General features: G+C 38.4%; 1 protein-coding gene across 3 annotated transcripts in view; it reads left to right on the top strand.

Annotated features, from left to right (window-relative positions):
* rgs20 (regulator of G protein signaling 20) overlaps positions 1-16,565 on the top strand; it is a 42,929-nt gene extending 26,364 nt beyond the window's left edge. For 2 of the 3 annotated variants that reach the window (XM_042332084.1, XM_007905919.2), the window contains exons 3-5: positions 10,700-10,786; positions 12,679-12,913; positions 16,350-16,565. In XM_042332084.1, the coding sequence (XP_042188018.1) occupies positions 10,700-10,786; positions 12,679-12,913; positions 16,350-16,538 (511 nt within the window). In that variant the 3' untranslated portion in view covers positions 16,539-16,565. The remainder of the gene's footprint in view (positions 1-10,699; positions 10,787-12,678; positions 12,914-16,349) is intronic. The other variant, XM_042332085.1, reaches the window with a different exon arrangement.
* Positions 16,566-18,659: the final 2,094 nt, after the last annotated feature.

The raw sequence follows: 18,659 nt of genomic DNA on the forward strand, positions 1-18,659 counted from the left end.
AGTTAGTGTTAGGGTTGTCTCCTAAACCTGTACTGTGTCAACCCATTACATATTTGTGTTTCACCTGGAATCACAGCTTTGCGGACTGCATGATAGCATCTGACCTTCACGTACCTGGGAGATCAGAAGCTACACTGGAAATATAATAGAACACAAAATACTGCAGATGCTGGAAAGCTGAAAACAAAAACAGAAGTCGCTGGGAACACTCAGCAGGTCAGGCATCATCTCTGGAGAAAGGAAAGTGAATCAACGATTCAGATCCACAACCTTTTGTCAGAACTGGGGCATACTGGGAGAGAGAGACTTTTAAGGGCTAATAGAGAGGGGGGAAGCAGGGCAAGGAACACAAAGGAGAAAATGGGGTAGAGGGCAGGGGATGATGGGTTAAAGAGTTATTAATGATGCAGAACAAATCAGGGAGCGAAAAAGTGGTCAAGTCGAAAAGAAGAGCAAAACTTCTTCAAGATAGGCATTCCTAGAAGAGAAGTGGCAGTGAATTAAAATATAAACACAAAATAACGAAAACACAAAACATAGATCTCTCCTTGCTTTGTTGCAAGTTCTTTCCCCTTCTCCTTTTTTCCTGCATTATTAACACCTCTATTCCCCAGCTTTTTCCAATCCCCTCCTTTGTTCTGCATCACTAACAACTCTTTAACCCAGTTCTGATGAAGGGTCGTGGAGCCGAAACGTTGACTCACTTTCCTTTCTCCATAGATGCTGCCTGACCTGCTGAGTTTTTCCAGCGAATTCTGTTTTTGTTTTCTGGAAATATAATACCCTGGAATCCCATTGCTTCCATACAGTACTCAGTGATCAATTGTTTATTGAAAACATCTAGAAAACATCTAGCCAAGGCAACCTAATCAGATTGCACATGTTCACATGCACATTGCACATGTACATAAACCTATGGAATCTGAATGTGAAAAGAAAAGCAGCGCATTCTCCACCAAGCTATTGAAGTTACCCAGGGCAGACGCATGATTGTGAAACATGGATACTGTGCCATCAGATACATAGCAATGAGAGTATATGGGGCTTGATGAAATTTTTTGCTCGGAAAGTATTAGCAGCGTTACTGATGCCTAAGCACCTCGTGCAAGCAGTGTTTTCTGCAGGGAATTGCATGTGCATCACACTGATTCAAGGCACCTCAGCTCTGAGACAATCTCAATTCGGGAGTCGACGATACGTCCATCGGTTTCTCTGCAGGAAATGCAGTTTGCACTTCAAGCTGCTTGTTTCCAGTGGCAAGGTGCCAGTAATGCTATTGCTTGCCGAGGAATGCTCTTCTGACTCCACTTCCCCTCTTTTCTTGGTCATATTTAGTGCGTAACATTTCAAGTAATAATAACAATAATCCTTGCATTTGATACAGCACCTTATCATGTCTTCAACACGTCTCAAAGTGCTTCACAGAATATACTGTGAAGTGAATTGACTGTGTATTTTGATGGGAGAAAGTGGCAGCCAATTGTGCACAGCAGTGTTCCATAAAATAGTCGAAGATTGAGTGACCAAATTATTATTATTTATTAATATAATTTTTTTCAACAACTGGGTTCTTACTTACTACTAGGTAAAAATAGGCGTGTGGAGTTAGGAAATTTGCCCAACTTTTCAGCTTACTACACTTTAGAGTATATACTAAAGTGTGACTGTGCATTTTGTCGGGGAATGCAGCAGCCGATTGCGATGTCCCACAAAGAACCATGTAATTAGTGAGTGAGTGATTTTAACACGCGGGTTGGGTCACTCTCACTGAGCTGGGCTGACACATGGTTACTCACTCAGTATTCCAGATCAGCATGCTATATCAAGTTAGCTAAATTTAAGCATTGCAGTGTCTGATTGATTTGGACACTGTCCTGAAGAGCATTCAGATCAATTATGTTAGCAGTTCACTTGAACTTGGGGCTCTGCTCTCTCTACAGGCGAAACTCTGAGGAGATCCAGAATCAAACCTTTCAGCTGGGTATTGCTTGCTTACTCTTGAAGTTCCATCACTGATCCTGTTACTGACAAGCCCTGGAGCAGGAGCATTCCAGACTGATACATTAATTCTTTCACTAACATTTTGTTAAAAACAAAAAGGACATGGAAATCTCTTTTGTCTTCAGTTTCCAGGACTTGGTATCAGTGCTCTCTTTCATAAGGTTACAAGAATTCTGCTCCTAAATTTTTATATTGCAGGTAAATGTTGTGCCATGTTGTGGACATTCTCCTTATACAAAATAAAGTGCTGGGTTTCTAAGGATTAGAGCTGTAATAACAGGGGAGTGTATTAAATTCCTTAGGTCTGTACAACTACAGTATTTTCATTTTTGAGCCTTTCAATTAATCTGGGTAAAATGAAATGGTCAGAACTGATTGAATTCAACATAAATGCAAAACAAAAAAAAGTATATTAAAAACTAAAACTTAATGTTGTGAATACAGTAGACTAGTGAAAAAGGGATGGCATTTTACATTGCAGAAAACTAAGCAAATGGAAATTATATTAGTATTGTTGTAAATTTATCGTTATTCTGCTGCTATTTGCTAGAGAGCCATGGGGATGCATCCTTCAGCCCTGCTCGGGCAATCATATAACTTGGCATTATGTGCTTGTATTGGAATTTTCCTATTTTAAACATAGTGATTACATTTTCCTACAAGAGAAAAATGAACAATAATGTTGACCTAAACAATTGACAGACAAATCATAGAATCATAGAATTATACAGCACAGAAGGAGGTCATTCAGCCCATCGTGTCTGTGCCGGCTCTTTGAAAAGATCTATCCAAATCAATCCCACTCCTCCACTCTCTCCCCATAGCCCTAAAAACCTGTCTTCCCCAAATAATTATCTACTTCTCTCTTAAAAGTTGTTATTGAATTGGCTTCCACCACCCTTTCAGGCAATTCATTCCAGATCCAAACAACTCGTGAAAATGTTCTCCTCACCTCCTCTGTTTCTTTTAACAACTATATTAAATTGGTGTCCTTAGGTTACTGACCCACCTGCCAGTGGAAATAGTTTCTCCTGTTGAATCCCTTCATAATTCTGAAAACTTCTATTGAGTCTCCTCTCAACCTCCTCTGCTCCAAGGAAATATCCTCGCTTCTCTAGCCTCTCCTCATAACTGAAGTCCCTCATTCCTGGTACCATTCTGGTAAATCTCCTTTGCACACTCTCCAATGCCTTGACATCCTTCCTAAAATCTGGTGCCCAGAACTGAACCCAGTACTGTAGCTGAGGCCTAACCAGCGTTTTATAAAGGTTCATCATAACTTCCTGACTTTTGTGTTCCATGCCCCTATTTATAAAGCCTAGTATCCCGTATGCTTTTTTAACGGCTTTGTCTACCTGTCCTGCCACTTTCAAAGATTTACTTATATGATGTTCCTTCACCCCCTTTAAGATTGTACCATCAGCTTACATTGCCTCTCCTCATTCTTCCTCCCAGAATGCATCACTTTGCATTTCTCACATTAAACTTCATGTGCCACGTGTCCGCCCATTTTACCAGTCTGTCTATGTCCTCTTGCAGACTGTATTATCCTCCTCAGTGTTTACTACTTTTCCTAGCTTAGTATCATCTGCAAACTTGGAAATTGAACTCCCTATATCCAAGTCCAGGTCATTCATATAGATCAAAAACAGCAGTGGTTCCGATACCAACTCCTGGGGGACACCAATGCACACTTCCCTCCAGTTAGAAAAACAACCGTTCACCACCACTCTCTGCTTTGTATATCCCAGCCAGTCCTGTATCCATGCTGTCACTGATCCTTTAATACTGTGGGCTTCTTTTTTGCTTACAAGTCTCTTATGTGGCACTTTATCAAATGCCTTTTGAAAATCCATATAAGCTACATCAACTGCACTACCTTCATCCACCCTCTCCGTTACAAAAATATAAAAAAAGTAGTTTTGTTTATTTGTATAGCTTCTTATCATGTTGAATGCCTCAGAGCGATTCATATTAATTACTGTCGAGATTGCCTCGGAGGTAAGGTCCTGTGAGTCAGTGTGATGCAATTCCCTGGAGAAAGAACTGCTTTACACGAGGTGCTTAGGCAACAACAAGAATAACTTGCATTTATATAGCGCCCTTCACAAGGGGTAGCATCCTGGAACACTAGTCATCAGTAACGCTACTGCTTTCCAGGGAAAGGCTTCATATACTCTCTCTGCTGAGCACTAAACAGCCTGGTATCTATGTTTCACAATCACAGTCTGCCACAGGTAAATTGAATAGCTTGGCAGACGATATGCTATTTTCCTTTTCAGATTCGGATTCTCTGGGTTTAATCTTAACATGTAAGAGATGTGTCATTATCATTGAGTCGCCATGGTTAGATGTTTTCAATAAACAATTGATCAGTGAGCACAGTGTGGAAGCAATTGGATTCTGGGGAATTCCATTTTCAGTGTGGTTTCTGATCTCCAGGTATGTGAAGCTGAGATGCTATTATGTAGCCCAGTAAAGTGATGGTTTAGTGTAGGCAAATGTGGCTGCCAGTTGCACCAGAAATGTAACACAACCAACAATTAGGTTAATATGGAGGATAGTTGGTCAGTAAAAACAGGCAGACAAGATTGCCATTCAACACCTGATAACATATAGGAGCAGGCTATTCGGCCCTTCGAGCCTTTCCCGCCATTGAATCATGGCTGATCTTCTAATTTAACTCCAGCTAATAACCTGACCCTGCCTCATCCCCATATCCCTTAATCCCTTTTGCAATAAGAAATATATCTATCTCAGTCTTGAATATGTTCAAGGACTGAGCCTCAACAGCCCTTTGGGGTAGTGAGTTCCATACATTCACCACCCTTTGAGTGAATAAGTTCTTCCTCAACTCAGTGCGAAAGGGCTGGCCTCTGATTTTAAGGTTGTGACCCCTGGTTTTAGTTTCTCCAACCAGGGGAAACAATCTCCCACTATCTACTCTATCATGCCCTTTGATGATCTTATAGGTTTCTATAAGATCCCCTCTAATTCTTCTATATTCTAGAGAATATAGGCCCAAATTGGTCAGCCTATCCTCGTAACTCAACCCCTTCATCCCCGGTACTAACCTAGTAAATCTATGCTGCACCGCCAAGGCAAGTACATCCTTCCTTAAATGAGACCAAAACTGGACACAGTATTCCAGGTGTAGTCTCACCAGGGCCCTATACAGTTGCAGCAACACTTCCCTACTCTTATACTCTAATCCTTTCATAATGAATGCTAACATACCGTTCGCCTTCCTAATTGTTTGCTGCACCTGCAGAATAACTTTCTGTGATTGGTGTACAAGGACACCCAAGTCCCTCTGGACGCTAACGCATTCCAATCTCTCCCCTTCTAAAAAATAACCCGCTCTACTGTTTTTGCTACCTAGGTGGATGACTTCGCACTTCCCTACATTATACTTTATCTGCCACCTACTTGCCCAATCACCTAACCTATCTATGTCTCGCTGCATTTTTTTAATGTTGTCCTCTGTGTTGACACTTCCTCCTAGTTTTGTGTCATCCGCGAATTTAGATATATTAACTTCGATGTCCTCATCTAGATCGTTGATGTAGATGGTAAATAGCTGAGGTCCAAGGACTGATCCTTGTGGCATTCCACTAGTCACATCCCGCCAATCTGAAAAGGACCCGTTTATTCCTACTCTTTGTTTCCTACCCGTTAACCATTCTCCAATCCATGTTAATATGCTCCCCCCAATTCCATGGGCCCTTATCTTTTGGACTAACCTTTTATGCAGCACCTTATCGAGGCCTTCTGGAAGTCCAAATAGACCACATCCAACTGATTCACCCTTATCTAGTTTACTGGAAATATCCTCAAAAAAACTCTATGAGATTTGTCAAACATGACTTCCCTTTTGTAAAGCCATGTTGACTTGGCCTAATTATATTGTGCTCCCCTAAATACCGCACTACCACATCCTTAATCAACGATTCTAAAATTTTTCCTTTCACTGATGTGAGACTAACTGGCCTATAGTTCCCCATCTTTTCCTTTCCACCTTTTTTAAATAGTGGTGTGACATTTGCGATCTTCCAATCCATGGGGACCTCATCCAAAGGATAACACTGATCCTCCTTAAAAAAAAAATTAAGAAAACATTTCCCATTTGTCATCTATTTCTCCCTATTCTTTTATATTCTGTCCTTCACCAATTAATACTTTCACTTTATGTTGACATTATGGGTAACCAATATTGCAGATTTTAACCTTCAGTTTGCCTTATTTCATATTATGTAAAAATAAATTATCGTCCATTTCTTTTTGTACAGTGACCATTCTACAGCGGTAACCCATGAGAATGAAAGTTGAGCACTTTTTGTACAAACAGAAAATTCAATTGTATTATTTAAATCAAACAATTGCTCTTAAGAAAAAAACTGCTACAAATGCTGCAGGTACACTCCTGGCATTTGATCTGGAATAAAATGAGCATGTTAAGGAGAGAAAATGAAAACAAAGAAAAACATCAATAAAAGTTATCAAATTGTAACTGAAGATGTGCAATAAATCTACATCCCCACAATTGCTTTTTTCAAAAAAAAACTGGCTACATTGCTGACTCCATCCCTTGGGAGGTATCATATAGTGAGAATCGTCAATATTTGTAGTTTGTTTTTTTACAAAAAGTCTGATTAACTTCTAAATAAATTGTAATTTTAGCTAGAACAGTATTGGATATTTCAGGACTAGACTCTTAGTTACCATGAGAGTATTACTTTAATACTGCACAGTTCTTGACTATTTTATGTCATGAGCATATCCATAGGTACATAGGAATGTATAGGATCACCAAAGACCCGGGAGTCCATCTGACCAGTCCTGAAATAAGAAGAGAAAAATAGAATCACTATCCTGACATGCTCGATTTCTCCTAATCATCAGTTGAATTGCTTACCAAGTGGCTCGCTAATTCCCTCTTGATCTGCCTCCAACACATCTCTCAGCAGTCTATTCACCAACTCTCTGTGTAAAATAATTGCAACTGAACTGTTTGTTCACCTTCCTGCTTTCAGCTTGAGTCTATGCCCCTTGTTCTGTAGTTGTTGACATATAGTTGTCTGTGTTAAAATATTATTCGGGCTCTCTTTATCCTTGCTCTTTAGAACCTTGAATACTTTGTAAGATCTTCCCCGTTAGATTCTCCTGAGGTGTGAACATTCTCAGTTTCTGGAGTCTCTTTCTTGGTGTTCAAGCTATCAATCTAGTTTCCCTTCACTAAACCACTCCATTGCCAAGTTATCCTTATTCTGTAATAACCAATATGACCAGAACTGTATACAGAATGTCTGATGCCATCCCAATAGAGCGCTCTACGATATTATGCTACAGAATAGTGCTTTATAAATGCAAGTTGTTGTACTCCAACACTATACAGGTTTAGTATTGCTTTCTGTGATGCGGTGCTGGGGGTATGTTGCATTGTCAGAGGTGCAGTCCTCCAGATGAGACTTTAAACCAAGGTCCCATCTGCCTGTTCAGGTGGATGTTAAAGATCCCATATCACTATTTGAAAAAAGAATGGAATTTCTCTCTTCCAGTGTTCTGGCCAACAGTCCCCCAAATAAAATTGGCCACTCACTCAGTAGCTGTTTGTAGGAGATTGGAGGAGATCCATACTGTTAGTATGGAATTTGGCTGCCATGTTTTGCCCAAAAACAACACAATCACTCCACTTTAGAACATAAGAACATAAGAATTTGCAAGGAGAAAGAAGACCAAGGTGCATTCAGTTTGCCTTCCACCATCCTGGCAGTTGCATGACATGGCATGTCCCAAACTATTTATTATATCCTGATATTATTTCCTAACTTGACAGTATATCCTGTGAAGCACTTTGAGGCATCCTGATAAGGTGCGATATCAAATGCAAGGATTATTATTATTATTTATGCTGCATCCCCTTTAACAATATATCCATGATCTTGTTTGCTTTCTTTACCGCCACCACACACTATGCTTCAGTGATCTGTTCCACAGCTACTTCCAAATACCTTTCCAGTGTCCTGTCCTGGAAATTAATACCACTTAACATGGTGTCCACTTTTCTCATTTGGTAGCAGTCTCACATTGTCAGAATTGCTCTCCTAAAAATAAGATGTTAAATCTGCATGTTCAGGTACAAAGATCCCATTGTACTACAGTATTTGAAAAGAGGAGGGATTTTTTTCCGTTAATAGTCTTCTAAGTATATTGGTACTTAGAATGACTGTGGAACAACCATTGCTGTGTGCAATATGGGTTCTCACATCTGCTTACAAAATACAGTCACTACACTTTGCAGCAATTTATTATTAATAATAATTATTATTATTAATTGATAATAATTATTAATTAATTATGTAACAAATTAATAATTAATATTAATACTCGTTATTAATAATGATCCTTACATTATAGTGCTTATAGTGCCTTTCATGTTGGGAGGATGTCTCAAAGCTCATCACAGGATACACTGTAAAGTTTATTGACGTTTTATAGGCACATTTTCTGTGGAAAAAACATTCAGATGTTTCAACCTTTTTTGGTGTTGTATCAAATACAAGATTTATTATATATATTTAGTACTTACATAATTGTAAATTTAGAAATAAAGGAGAGAGTACACCAAATCTGATATTTAATTCATAATACGTATACCTTAAGTCCCTTATCTGTCAACCTCACAAGGCAGGGCGAAACCTTGGCAAGTTTCCTTACTCCACACGCCTAAAATGATCCCTCCAAAAAACAAAACAATAATAAATTGGTCATTTTCAATTCATGACTGTTTGTGGGACACTGCTGTGTGCAATTGGCTGCCGCGTTTCACCCACAAATATACAGTCAATTTACTTTACAGCATATTCTGTGAAGCGCTTTGAGATGCCTAGAAGACGTGAAAAGCACTGTATCAAATGCAAGAATTATTATTATTATATTATTATCCCAACTCACAATGTGCTTAACAAACCATAGGAATGGAATTCACTCTGATAATTGGATTGTCAAACATTGCTGCAGGAGTAAAGCTTCTCACAAATCATCCCCACATAAGTTCCTAACTTCACTAGAGTTCTTGGGAGGGGGTGCAGGTGAGACAAAATTAAAACTTTTATGTGTTTCCATTATGAGTTTGCCTCCAGAGGCAAGTCCTGAAATGAAAAGGATGAGCCCCACAGTGACTGCACTCAGCAACGGTGAATATCTGATGAAAGTAATGATATACTCGAATTCTCTAAACAGGCAGTAAATAACCACCTTCTGTGCTGTAATATTCTATGATTCTATGAAATAACTGTGAAGTGAATGACCAATTTTATTCGGGGAATGTTGGCCACTGAGAGAAACTCCCTTCTCTTTTCGAATAATGCAATGGGATCTTTAATGTCAACAACAACAAAATTAATTTTTAGAGTGCCTTTCACGTCGGGAGGATGTGATGTCCACCTGAACAGGCAGACTGAACTTGTTTTACCAGCTCATTCAAAGAATATTTTGTCCAATATAGAACCCCCAACCCTCAGCACTGCACTATAGTGTCAGCCGTCAGCCTAGGCTATATGATTCAAAGTTCTAGCATGGGGAGTGATGCATGGCATGGGACGGATTGAGGGGAAAGAAAGGGAGTAAAAAAANTTATAATGAATAAAACACCTTTTTTAAAAAGAATACGTTTAAAAAAAAGTAGAGAAAAAGAAAATTACTGCATTTGCTCACATGTGTTATGTTTCCTATAAAGGAACACAAATTATTTTGAATCGATTGGTTTTACTGTGATAGATATATAACAATTTCTCATAATAAGTAGATTACTGTATCACAAATAGCTACAGGACCCCAGTGATTTCCACCCCAGTGGCTAGAAACCTCAGCATTCACTTGAAAGTAATCCCTATTGAAATTTGAGACATTTGTGAAGTGTAACATCAAAGCAGCAACCGCAACCCACTAGAGATGAAAATAATGGGTTAATTAATTGAATTACTTGAGTGCATTACTTGAGTCTTGTCAATGCAGTTACATTATTTTATATACTTTTTGAATAAATTAAGATTAAATATTATGAGGCTGATTTTTTAAAAATGTAACTGGAACCATCAAAAGTGGAGCATTACCATTTCAGGATAATATAAGCTTCTAACTGCTATATATATATGTGTGTGTGTGTGTAGAAATGTATACAATCAGCATGGTTTAGATTCCAACACATCTGATTCCTCTCATTAGCACCAGCCTCAGCAGGAACATTTTACTTCTTGTACTAACCTCCAGAAGGTGAAGGGTTAAGCCACTACATTTGAACCTAGAACTTGCTAGACCAGCGTCCAACTGGTCCGAGATGAGTGATATGTAAATTGCACGTAATAGAAATTTAAAAGCTAAATTTGGGCCACTATTTGCCTTGTTGAAAAGCAATGTTGCACACAATAGGTGACTTTTGTCATCAGGCTATGTGGTTACAATTGAATTATTCTCTTCTCTAGCACCAGGGCCAGCTACCATCACTGGTGCTTACAGTGTTACAGACAGGTGGCCTGGAAGAGATGCATATGTACTGGGACATTGGGAAATTCTTCCCTATCCTAGTAAATACAGTAATCAGGATTACCGTAGATCCACTAGATCCACCTTTTGAGTAACACACCATTGCCATCTGCTCCTGTACCTAGATAAAATGATTTTATTTACTACCTTGCAGTCTTACTGTTAGGAATGAAGATGATGAACGAGCAAGAAGGACATCACATGAAGGGAGAGGAGAGAGCCAGCCAAACTGTGAAGAAAGGTATTGTTACTCTTTAACTGTTTGCTGATATCAGTGAGTGAGGCAAGCATTACAGTATAAAAATAAATGTGAAGTGAAAGAAGGCGTAGATTACTTTTGATTATTTTAACCCCGGGAATTATTTTACCATTCTGCCTTGAAAGCTGAGCTGCCTTGAAACTCAAGTACCAGTTAACTACAATATACTGCTTCAGCTTACACTGCCAGTGATTCCACATACTGTCTCCATCATTCTTTGTTTAGCATCAGGATAGATTGGGTTGGATGGATCCCTTCTCATGTGGTTTATCCTGTTATACTGTCACCCTTGCTATCCAGAGGTGACCAAAAATGAAAGGGGAAATATCTTTCTCAGTGTGTGTTTCATTTGTTATACTGTCACTATCAAGTTGAAGCATTTTTTAACATCACCCAACAAGCCCTCATCACCTTAATAACATCAGGAGTGAACGAAGGGGGATGGAAGAAGATCATTTTTTTGTGGTATATTATATTGTAAATTGCAGTATATTGAGGAACACAGTATGTAAGAAGGCCATTAAGAATCTTTATGTTATACAGTAAACTCCTGATAACGCGATCCTGGCTTAACTTGTCACTATCAGTTGAATGATCATCCTGTCAATATCCCAGCCACATTTATTTATGTATTTACACATATGCCTTACTCGACACTCTTGATAACTCGTCACCAAGCCCTTGAGCCCTTTTCCTTGGAGTGAAAAGTTATTATGTCTACTGTCTTACTCCGGAAGTGAAACATAGACGAGTCCTGTTCAGACACTTGTTTTGCCCTAGCAAAATCTCTATAGATTTAATGACCTATTCAGCCACAAAATACTCAGTCTCTGTACTTTACAGTTTATCCTGTGAAGTACTTTGGGATGTCCTCCCAAAATGAAAAAGCACTGTACAAAATGTAAGGATTATTATTATAAAAAATCCCAATAACAGAAGTACATATTTTTATAATACAACATCTTAACTGAAAATATTAGTAAATTATGTGTAGGAAAAACTTTCACCCCAGTTCAAACATCGGAAGTTCATATCCTACTGTTCAGATATGCACTCTTATTTTTGGGGGCCAATATTCTCTGCTCCTTTACTCCTGACAGCTGGATTCTTTGCTGGGATCTGGTTTCACTTTTCTACTTCTTCAGAACCAGCTTCAAAATTAAGATTGAATTTAAGTATTTTCTAAGTCCTAGATATTTTGAAATGTAATGAAATGAGTGTAGGTCAAGACTCAATTGGAATGCTAACAATCTAATCCTCTCCATCCCATGATATCTGTACAATAGCCATCAGGTTGATTGGATAAGCAGTAAGGACCGGAATGGGATCCGTTGTTGCTGGAGCAGGTTATAGATGCCGAATGGTTAAAGATGGAGAATACATGCACTTTCTGGCATCAGCCATGAATAGTTTGAAAATGCAAACATTAATATTACTCAAAGGCATAAAATTGTGTTACTCACATTCGGATTATACACAATTAAGATACTGAAAGGATACAGTTTTCAGTTCAGTACACAGCGCTAGTTATTAATATTAATAATAATTCTTACATTTATTATTGTGCCTTTCACGTCAGGAGGATATCTCAAAGCGTTTCAACATTAAATTGTATTGTATATTATAAAGTGAAGTAACTATGTTTTGGTGGGCATTAATTAATAACTAAGTAAACAAAAGACTGTTTGATTTATCATAAGATACCCGTATTTCGCACAACATACAACAATTCAAAATAGGACTCAGGACTCTACATGCATTTCACTGCAATTTGTAGCACATCAGTCACTTAGGAAGTTTCACCTGTAGCATCCATCCCACAAAAATTGTTATTCTGATGTAACCAGTACCCTTTCTTTCCTGATTTTTCACAGTCCAAAGCCAACAGTTGAAGAAGTGCGCTCCTGGGCACAATCGTTTGACAAGTTAATGAAAAGCCCTGCAGGAAGAAATGCATTCCGAGAATTTTTACGAACAGAATACAGCGAGGAGAATATGCTGTTCTGGTTATCATGTGAAGACCTAAAGAAAGAAGTCAACAAAAGTCTTATTGAGGAGAAAGCAAGATTAATATATGAGGATTATATATCCATCCTTTCACCTAAAGAGGTGAGTTCATGATGCTCTTATTGTTTATTAGCATTATTTAACAACATACTTATTACCTGTTATAACACGATCATCTGGGTACAATACCTCAGATCCTGTCCGACAATGAAGCACAAAAAAAAGGTGGAATCCAGATGGTCAGGTCAGCCCTGATGTCCCTTCTTGCATATTGTGTGCATGTATGCTATGCGCAGGAAGCACTGCTGATCTCACTTCCTTCATGGAACCAAAAGTGCACATTCTCCCTCATCAATGGTCTGAGGCAGTTTCTGAGGCAGAAGGTTTACAGACATAACACGTTCACCAATATATCCATTGAATTTGATCCACAGAAGAGGCATGATGGGCAAGGTCAACAGTATAATAGCCCAAATATACTAAAATAAATGCACTTCCTTTTTATAATTAAACACTTTCAGATGTCCTCCCGACATGAAAGGCACAATATAAATGTAAATTGTATGATTAACCTCAGGAGGGATGAAAGTTTGCTTAAGGATTGGAAATTCTAAAGAGAAATACTGTTTTCCTGGGTTCTGGAGGCTTTGTGGCCTTTTCTTTCACATATCCCTTGATATACTTTGCTCACAAAATGCAGTCAGATCACTTTACAGTACAACAACAACAACAACAACAAGATTCCATTTATAAAGCGCCTTTCACGTCAGGAGGACGTCCCAAGGCGCTGCACAGTTGGGTCATGACCCGAGCAGGGGGGAAATGGTCAGGGTGAGGGGAGGGAAGGGAGGGAGCGAGGAGGGGGAAGAGAGTCGAGAAGAGAGCTGAAGGCTCTCTTTACTTTACAGTAAATCCTGTGAAGCACTTTAAGACATCTCAATGACATGGTAAGGTGCTATATCAAACGCAGATATTATTATTAGATACTTATCATGTATCTGTCTTTCTATTGAATGTCTCAATTAACTCCAAATGTATAAGTTGATTCCCCAAGTTGGCTGACGTACTGAATGAGTACTTTGCATCTGTCTTCATAAAAGTGGACGCAGCCAACGCCACAGTGTTAGAAGAGAGGGTAGAGAAATTGGATAAGAATAAACCGAGAGGAGATACTAAAAAGGAAATACTCAAGGCATTGGAGAGGGTGCAAAGGAGATTTACCAGGATGGTACCAGAAATGAGGGACTGGAGTTATCAGGAGAGGCTAGAAAAGCTAGGATTATTCTCCTTGGAGCAGAGAAGATTGAGAGGAGACTTAATAGAAGTTTTCAGGATTATGAGGGGATTCGATAGGGTGAATTATTTCCACTGGCGAGTGTGTCAGTAACCCAAGGACACCGATTTAAAATAGTTGTTAAAAGAAACAGAGGGGAGGTAAGGAGAATTTTTTTCACAGAGCGAGTTATTCGGATCTGGAATGCATCGCCTGAAAGGGTGGTGGAAGCCAATTCGATAACAACTTTTAAGAGAGAAGCAGATAATTATTTAGGGAAGACAAGATTGCAGGGCTATGGGGAGAGAGTGGGGCAGTGGGATTGATTTGGATAGTTCTTTTCAAAAAGCTGGCACATACACAACGGGCCAAATGGTCTCCTTCTGTGTTGTATAATTCTATGATAACTAGAGTATAAAAGTTGCTGCCTATTCACATTGTCATTACCCTTTATTTGCTTTTTTTGATCTATAATTTTGAACACCACAACCTCCTTGAACTCCAATAACTTTAACCCCAGTTTGCTGAGCATTTCAGTGTCATCAACCATGAAGTCAGCAGTCAGTGTAATTATTTTCATTTCTGTATTGAGCCTTATAAATGCAATATGATCCTGTGAAAGTAATATTGCTTCATCTTCTACTTTTGGGTGTCAGCCTGGCTCAGTTGATAGCACTCTCACCTCTGAGTCAGAAGTTTGTAATAATAATAATTATCCTCGCACCCTTGCATTTGATATAATGCCTTATCACATCTTTGAGACGTCTCAAAGCGCTTCACAGAATATACTGTTAAGTGAATTGACCGTATATTTTGTAGGTTCAAACCCCATGGCTTTGAGCTTACATACAGTCTAGGGCCAGGCTAATACATCATTGGGGAGCAGTGTTGGAGGTGCCGTCTGCCTGTTCAGGTGGATGTGAAAGATCCCATGGCCTATCCGAAAAAAGAGTTTCTCCCACCATCCAATGATCCTTCAGATAAAATTGATAATTTACCTCTCGACTGTTCAGGGGTCATTGCTGTGTGCAAATTACCTTCGCGTTCACTTACAAATAACCAGTCATCACACTTGACAGTAAATCCTTTTGAGATATTTCATTGCCAACATCACTATATCAATTGCAATGGTTATTATTATTTATACTGTACTCCACATTTGGTTCCATCCTTCCTATACTTAATTATTCCTTTCTCCATGCTATGATATGGTCTTTCAAAAGATCAGTTTAAAATATATTTTGCTCAAAATATGCGCTGGTAAACATTGCTGTAAGTATCTTTGAGGACTTACTTAGGCTAACTGAGAATTTAATTACTATCAAGATCTGGAAAGATAAGTCATAAACGCAGGGTGTCTCAGTGCCCATATTATTAAATTGTCTGTGTTAATTCAATCTCTTCATGCTATTAGAGATAACAGCACATTGAAGCCAGTTCTTCCATTGTCATGAGAAGTCACCAGTTGAACAAAAACGCTCAAAACAAAATATCAAAAGTAGACAAAACGTTTAAAAAAAACTTTGCAACCATTTGACCCACTAAGATGCTGGCATGTCAACAGTAAAACATGGACTTAAGATGCAAAAGGCCACACAAGAACATATGTAGCAGAATTTTTTGAGGATAATAATAATGTGGAGTGGTGTAGCTCAGCGGTTAAAGCACTCGCCTCGCAAGTGAGAGACCTGGGTTTGATTCCCAGCAGGGCGATATATTGAACAAGTTTCTTTACCCCACGCACCTGTTTACCTAGCAGTTAGTCGATTGGCGGATCACTTTTCCGGGGATAATAATTCCTTCAAAAAAAACAATAATAATTTGGTCACTTCAATCCACGACTGCTTGTGGAACACTGCTGTGTACAATTGTCTGCCGCTTTTTGCCCACAAATACACAGTGAATTCACTTTACAATAATTTTGGTGAAGTGTTTTGAGACATCTAGAAGATGTGAAAAGCGCTATATCAAATTGAAGGATTATTATTATAATAATCAATCATCCTTGCATTTGATATAAGCCCTTATCACATCATTCAGTCGTCTCAAACCGCTTCACAGGATGTAGCGTGAAGTAGATTGACTGTGTATTTTGTGGGCGAGATTGGAAGTAGACTAGTGGATGAGGCTGATTTTACTGGAGATTTAACCCCAAATGAATTGTGGAAAAAAGTATATTCTGAAATTGAACTTATTTTACTTCTCAAAAATGTCGACGTGCAAAACAGCATTTTTTTTTATTATTTTATATTCTTCCGCAATCAGGTCAGCCTCGACTCCAGAGTGCGTGAAGTCATCAACAGAAACATGTTTGAACCCAGCCCTCACACGTTTGATGACGCACAGCTACAGATTTACACGTTAATGCACAGAGACTCTTATCCAAGATTCATGAGCTCTTCCATCTACAAAATCCTGCTTCAATCCTTAATCGATACATCGTCAGAATCCTAGAACTTCTCTGCTTTGTTTCTGAAAAAATAAAAATTGGAAATGTCTGTGGGCTATTACTACTCACAGGGACAGTAGAGCTATAAGTTCTTCACCAGAAAGTAACACTCAGGCATATTTTACTACGGATTTTAATGTCTATCTGCAGAGGGCTCTGAACACAGGCCGAAACGCAGCTTCAGATCAACGCAACAAGATTCTCCAAAGGATGACTGACAAAATGTTAAGTCGTTTTAAAAGCCTGTAGTTGTATTTTTTACATAAAATAGTAATAAGATGTACTCAAAGACAAGAGTTTGATAGCGGAAGTGCCTTGATTTTCCTCGATTGACATCCACACCTGAACTACACATGCTAAGATACAGTTTAAAGATCTCCTGCCATTCCATACTATGACAATGAATCCACAACCACCATCAGCGTTCTTTGGGGCGGTACTTCCACTTGTCTTGGAGTATATACATTTGATATATGTAAACATAGTGCCGATGGGAAAAAANTATGGATCAACTTCAAGTATCTAAGCCAACGGTTTGGAAAAATGCTGCCTCTGAAACATGTTTTGTTGTAAAACTTCTATTATTTTAATATCAGTTTCACGTAAATGCAACTTTTTTTAAGTTAAAATTTGTAAATGATTTTCAAACTTAATTTTAAACAATTTATCACCGGTTTTATTTTACAAAAGTGTGGGCATTTCAATTCTTTTCAGAAAAAAATAAAGCACAATAATTATAATCGACTGTTGTTCAAGTGATGTGACTAGAACAAGATTAATACACACATTGCCCTTTTTTGAAAAACAAATTGGGCATTAGCTACTTTTTGGTTCCCCCAACCTCATCCCTCCAAGGATAATTCTGCATTTAAGTCATCAGAAGCCTCAAAAGAAGTGATTTCTAGTATTCCCCTCATTCAGCTGTTGAACAGTGAAATCTCTCCTCAGTTCAGGTTCACCTCTGTCAAGTTGGCTGCATGTATTACCTTTTTGGAGAAGTACTGTATTTTAGTACTGCCTTCCTTGCTCTGTTAGAAGTGCACCTCCATTTGGCTGATCCATCACAGAGCAACATTGACTCAAGTCACCACTGGGAGGGATCCCATTTGCCTTCCAGCCACAGGAGACTGTGTGGAGTCAAGAGGGAAAAGTGATAGAGGAGGTAGGTGGGGTGCAGGTTGAAGTATACATTTCTTCTCATTTTTTTCAATCAGTGGCTTTAATCCCTTCAACACTGAACTACTTGTTGAAACTTCTCAATTTCTGAATCTCATGACACAACATCAAGCAGCTCAATATATACTTAGCACCCATCAGTTTGACAAAAAAATAAAATGGATTACTGTTACACTCTAATGAAGCAAAAATTAGCAGTGTCATTTCACAAGGTTATTGTGTGTATACATGTGGATGTTTTGTGCAGAGTGAAAATAGTAAGAAGCCCAGACAATGACGTAAAAAAAATACATAATGTTACAAACCTCTATTAAGACTTTATATAATAAAGACTAAATAAGCGATAGAAAGTGACCGTAAGTGGACTCCACAGTATTCAGTAATGTTTAGTGAACTTTTATGACCTGCTCTAAAGAGGTTGTGAAGGTCAAAGCAAATCCTATACATGGCATGAAATATATGGTTTGACGTAAATGCTATGCAACACAGGTTACTGTGAATGCTTAGCAAAGATGGACATTTGTTATAACCAATTAAAATTCTTGTAATTGCAAACTGTTGCTTAGTCAATGTGCTTAAAGGCTTTTTTTTAAAAAATCCACATTTCTGATTAAGAGGGTTTTCAGAAGCAGTAACTAAGCAAAGTTGCCAATTTTTTTTTCAGCTTATGTCCTTGTGAGAGCATGTTTACAACTCTTACAGATGAACATGAAACAACTAAATCTAAGCCTGTCATGAACTATTGAAGTACTGAAGTTGACCATGCTTTTCATGCTAAATGTCTTATTTCTTTGCATCTTATACATTCAGCATGTGTTTTCACTGACACCTGGAGAAAATGATTGTCTGTAAACGTATAATGCTGATTATGTATAAGGAAACCATATGAGTCACATTTCTTAATTCAAAATATTCTCTGAATAAACTTTTTTTTNGAAACGCGATCCGGT

Source organism: Callorhinchus milii, unplaced genomic scaffold (genome assembly GCF_018977255.1).
Source record: "Callorhinchus milii isolate IMCB2004 unplaced genomic scaffold, IMCB_Cmil_1.0 Scaffold2, whole genome shotgun sequence".
Lineage (NCBI taxonomy): Eukaryota > Metazoa > Chordata > Chondrichthyes > Chimaeriformes > Callorhinchidae > Callorhinchus > Callorhinchus milii.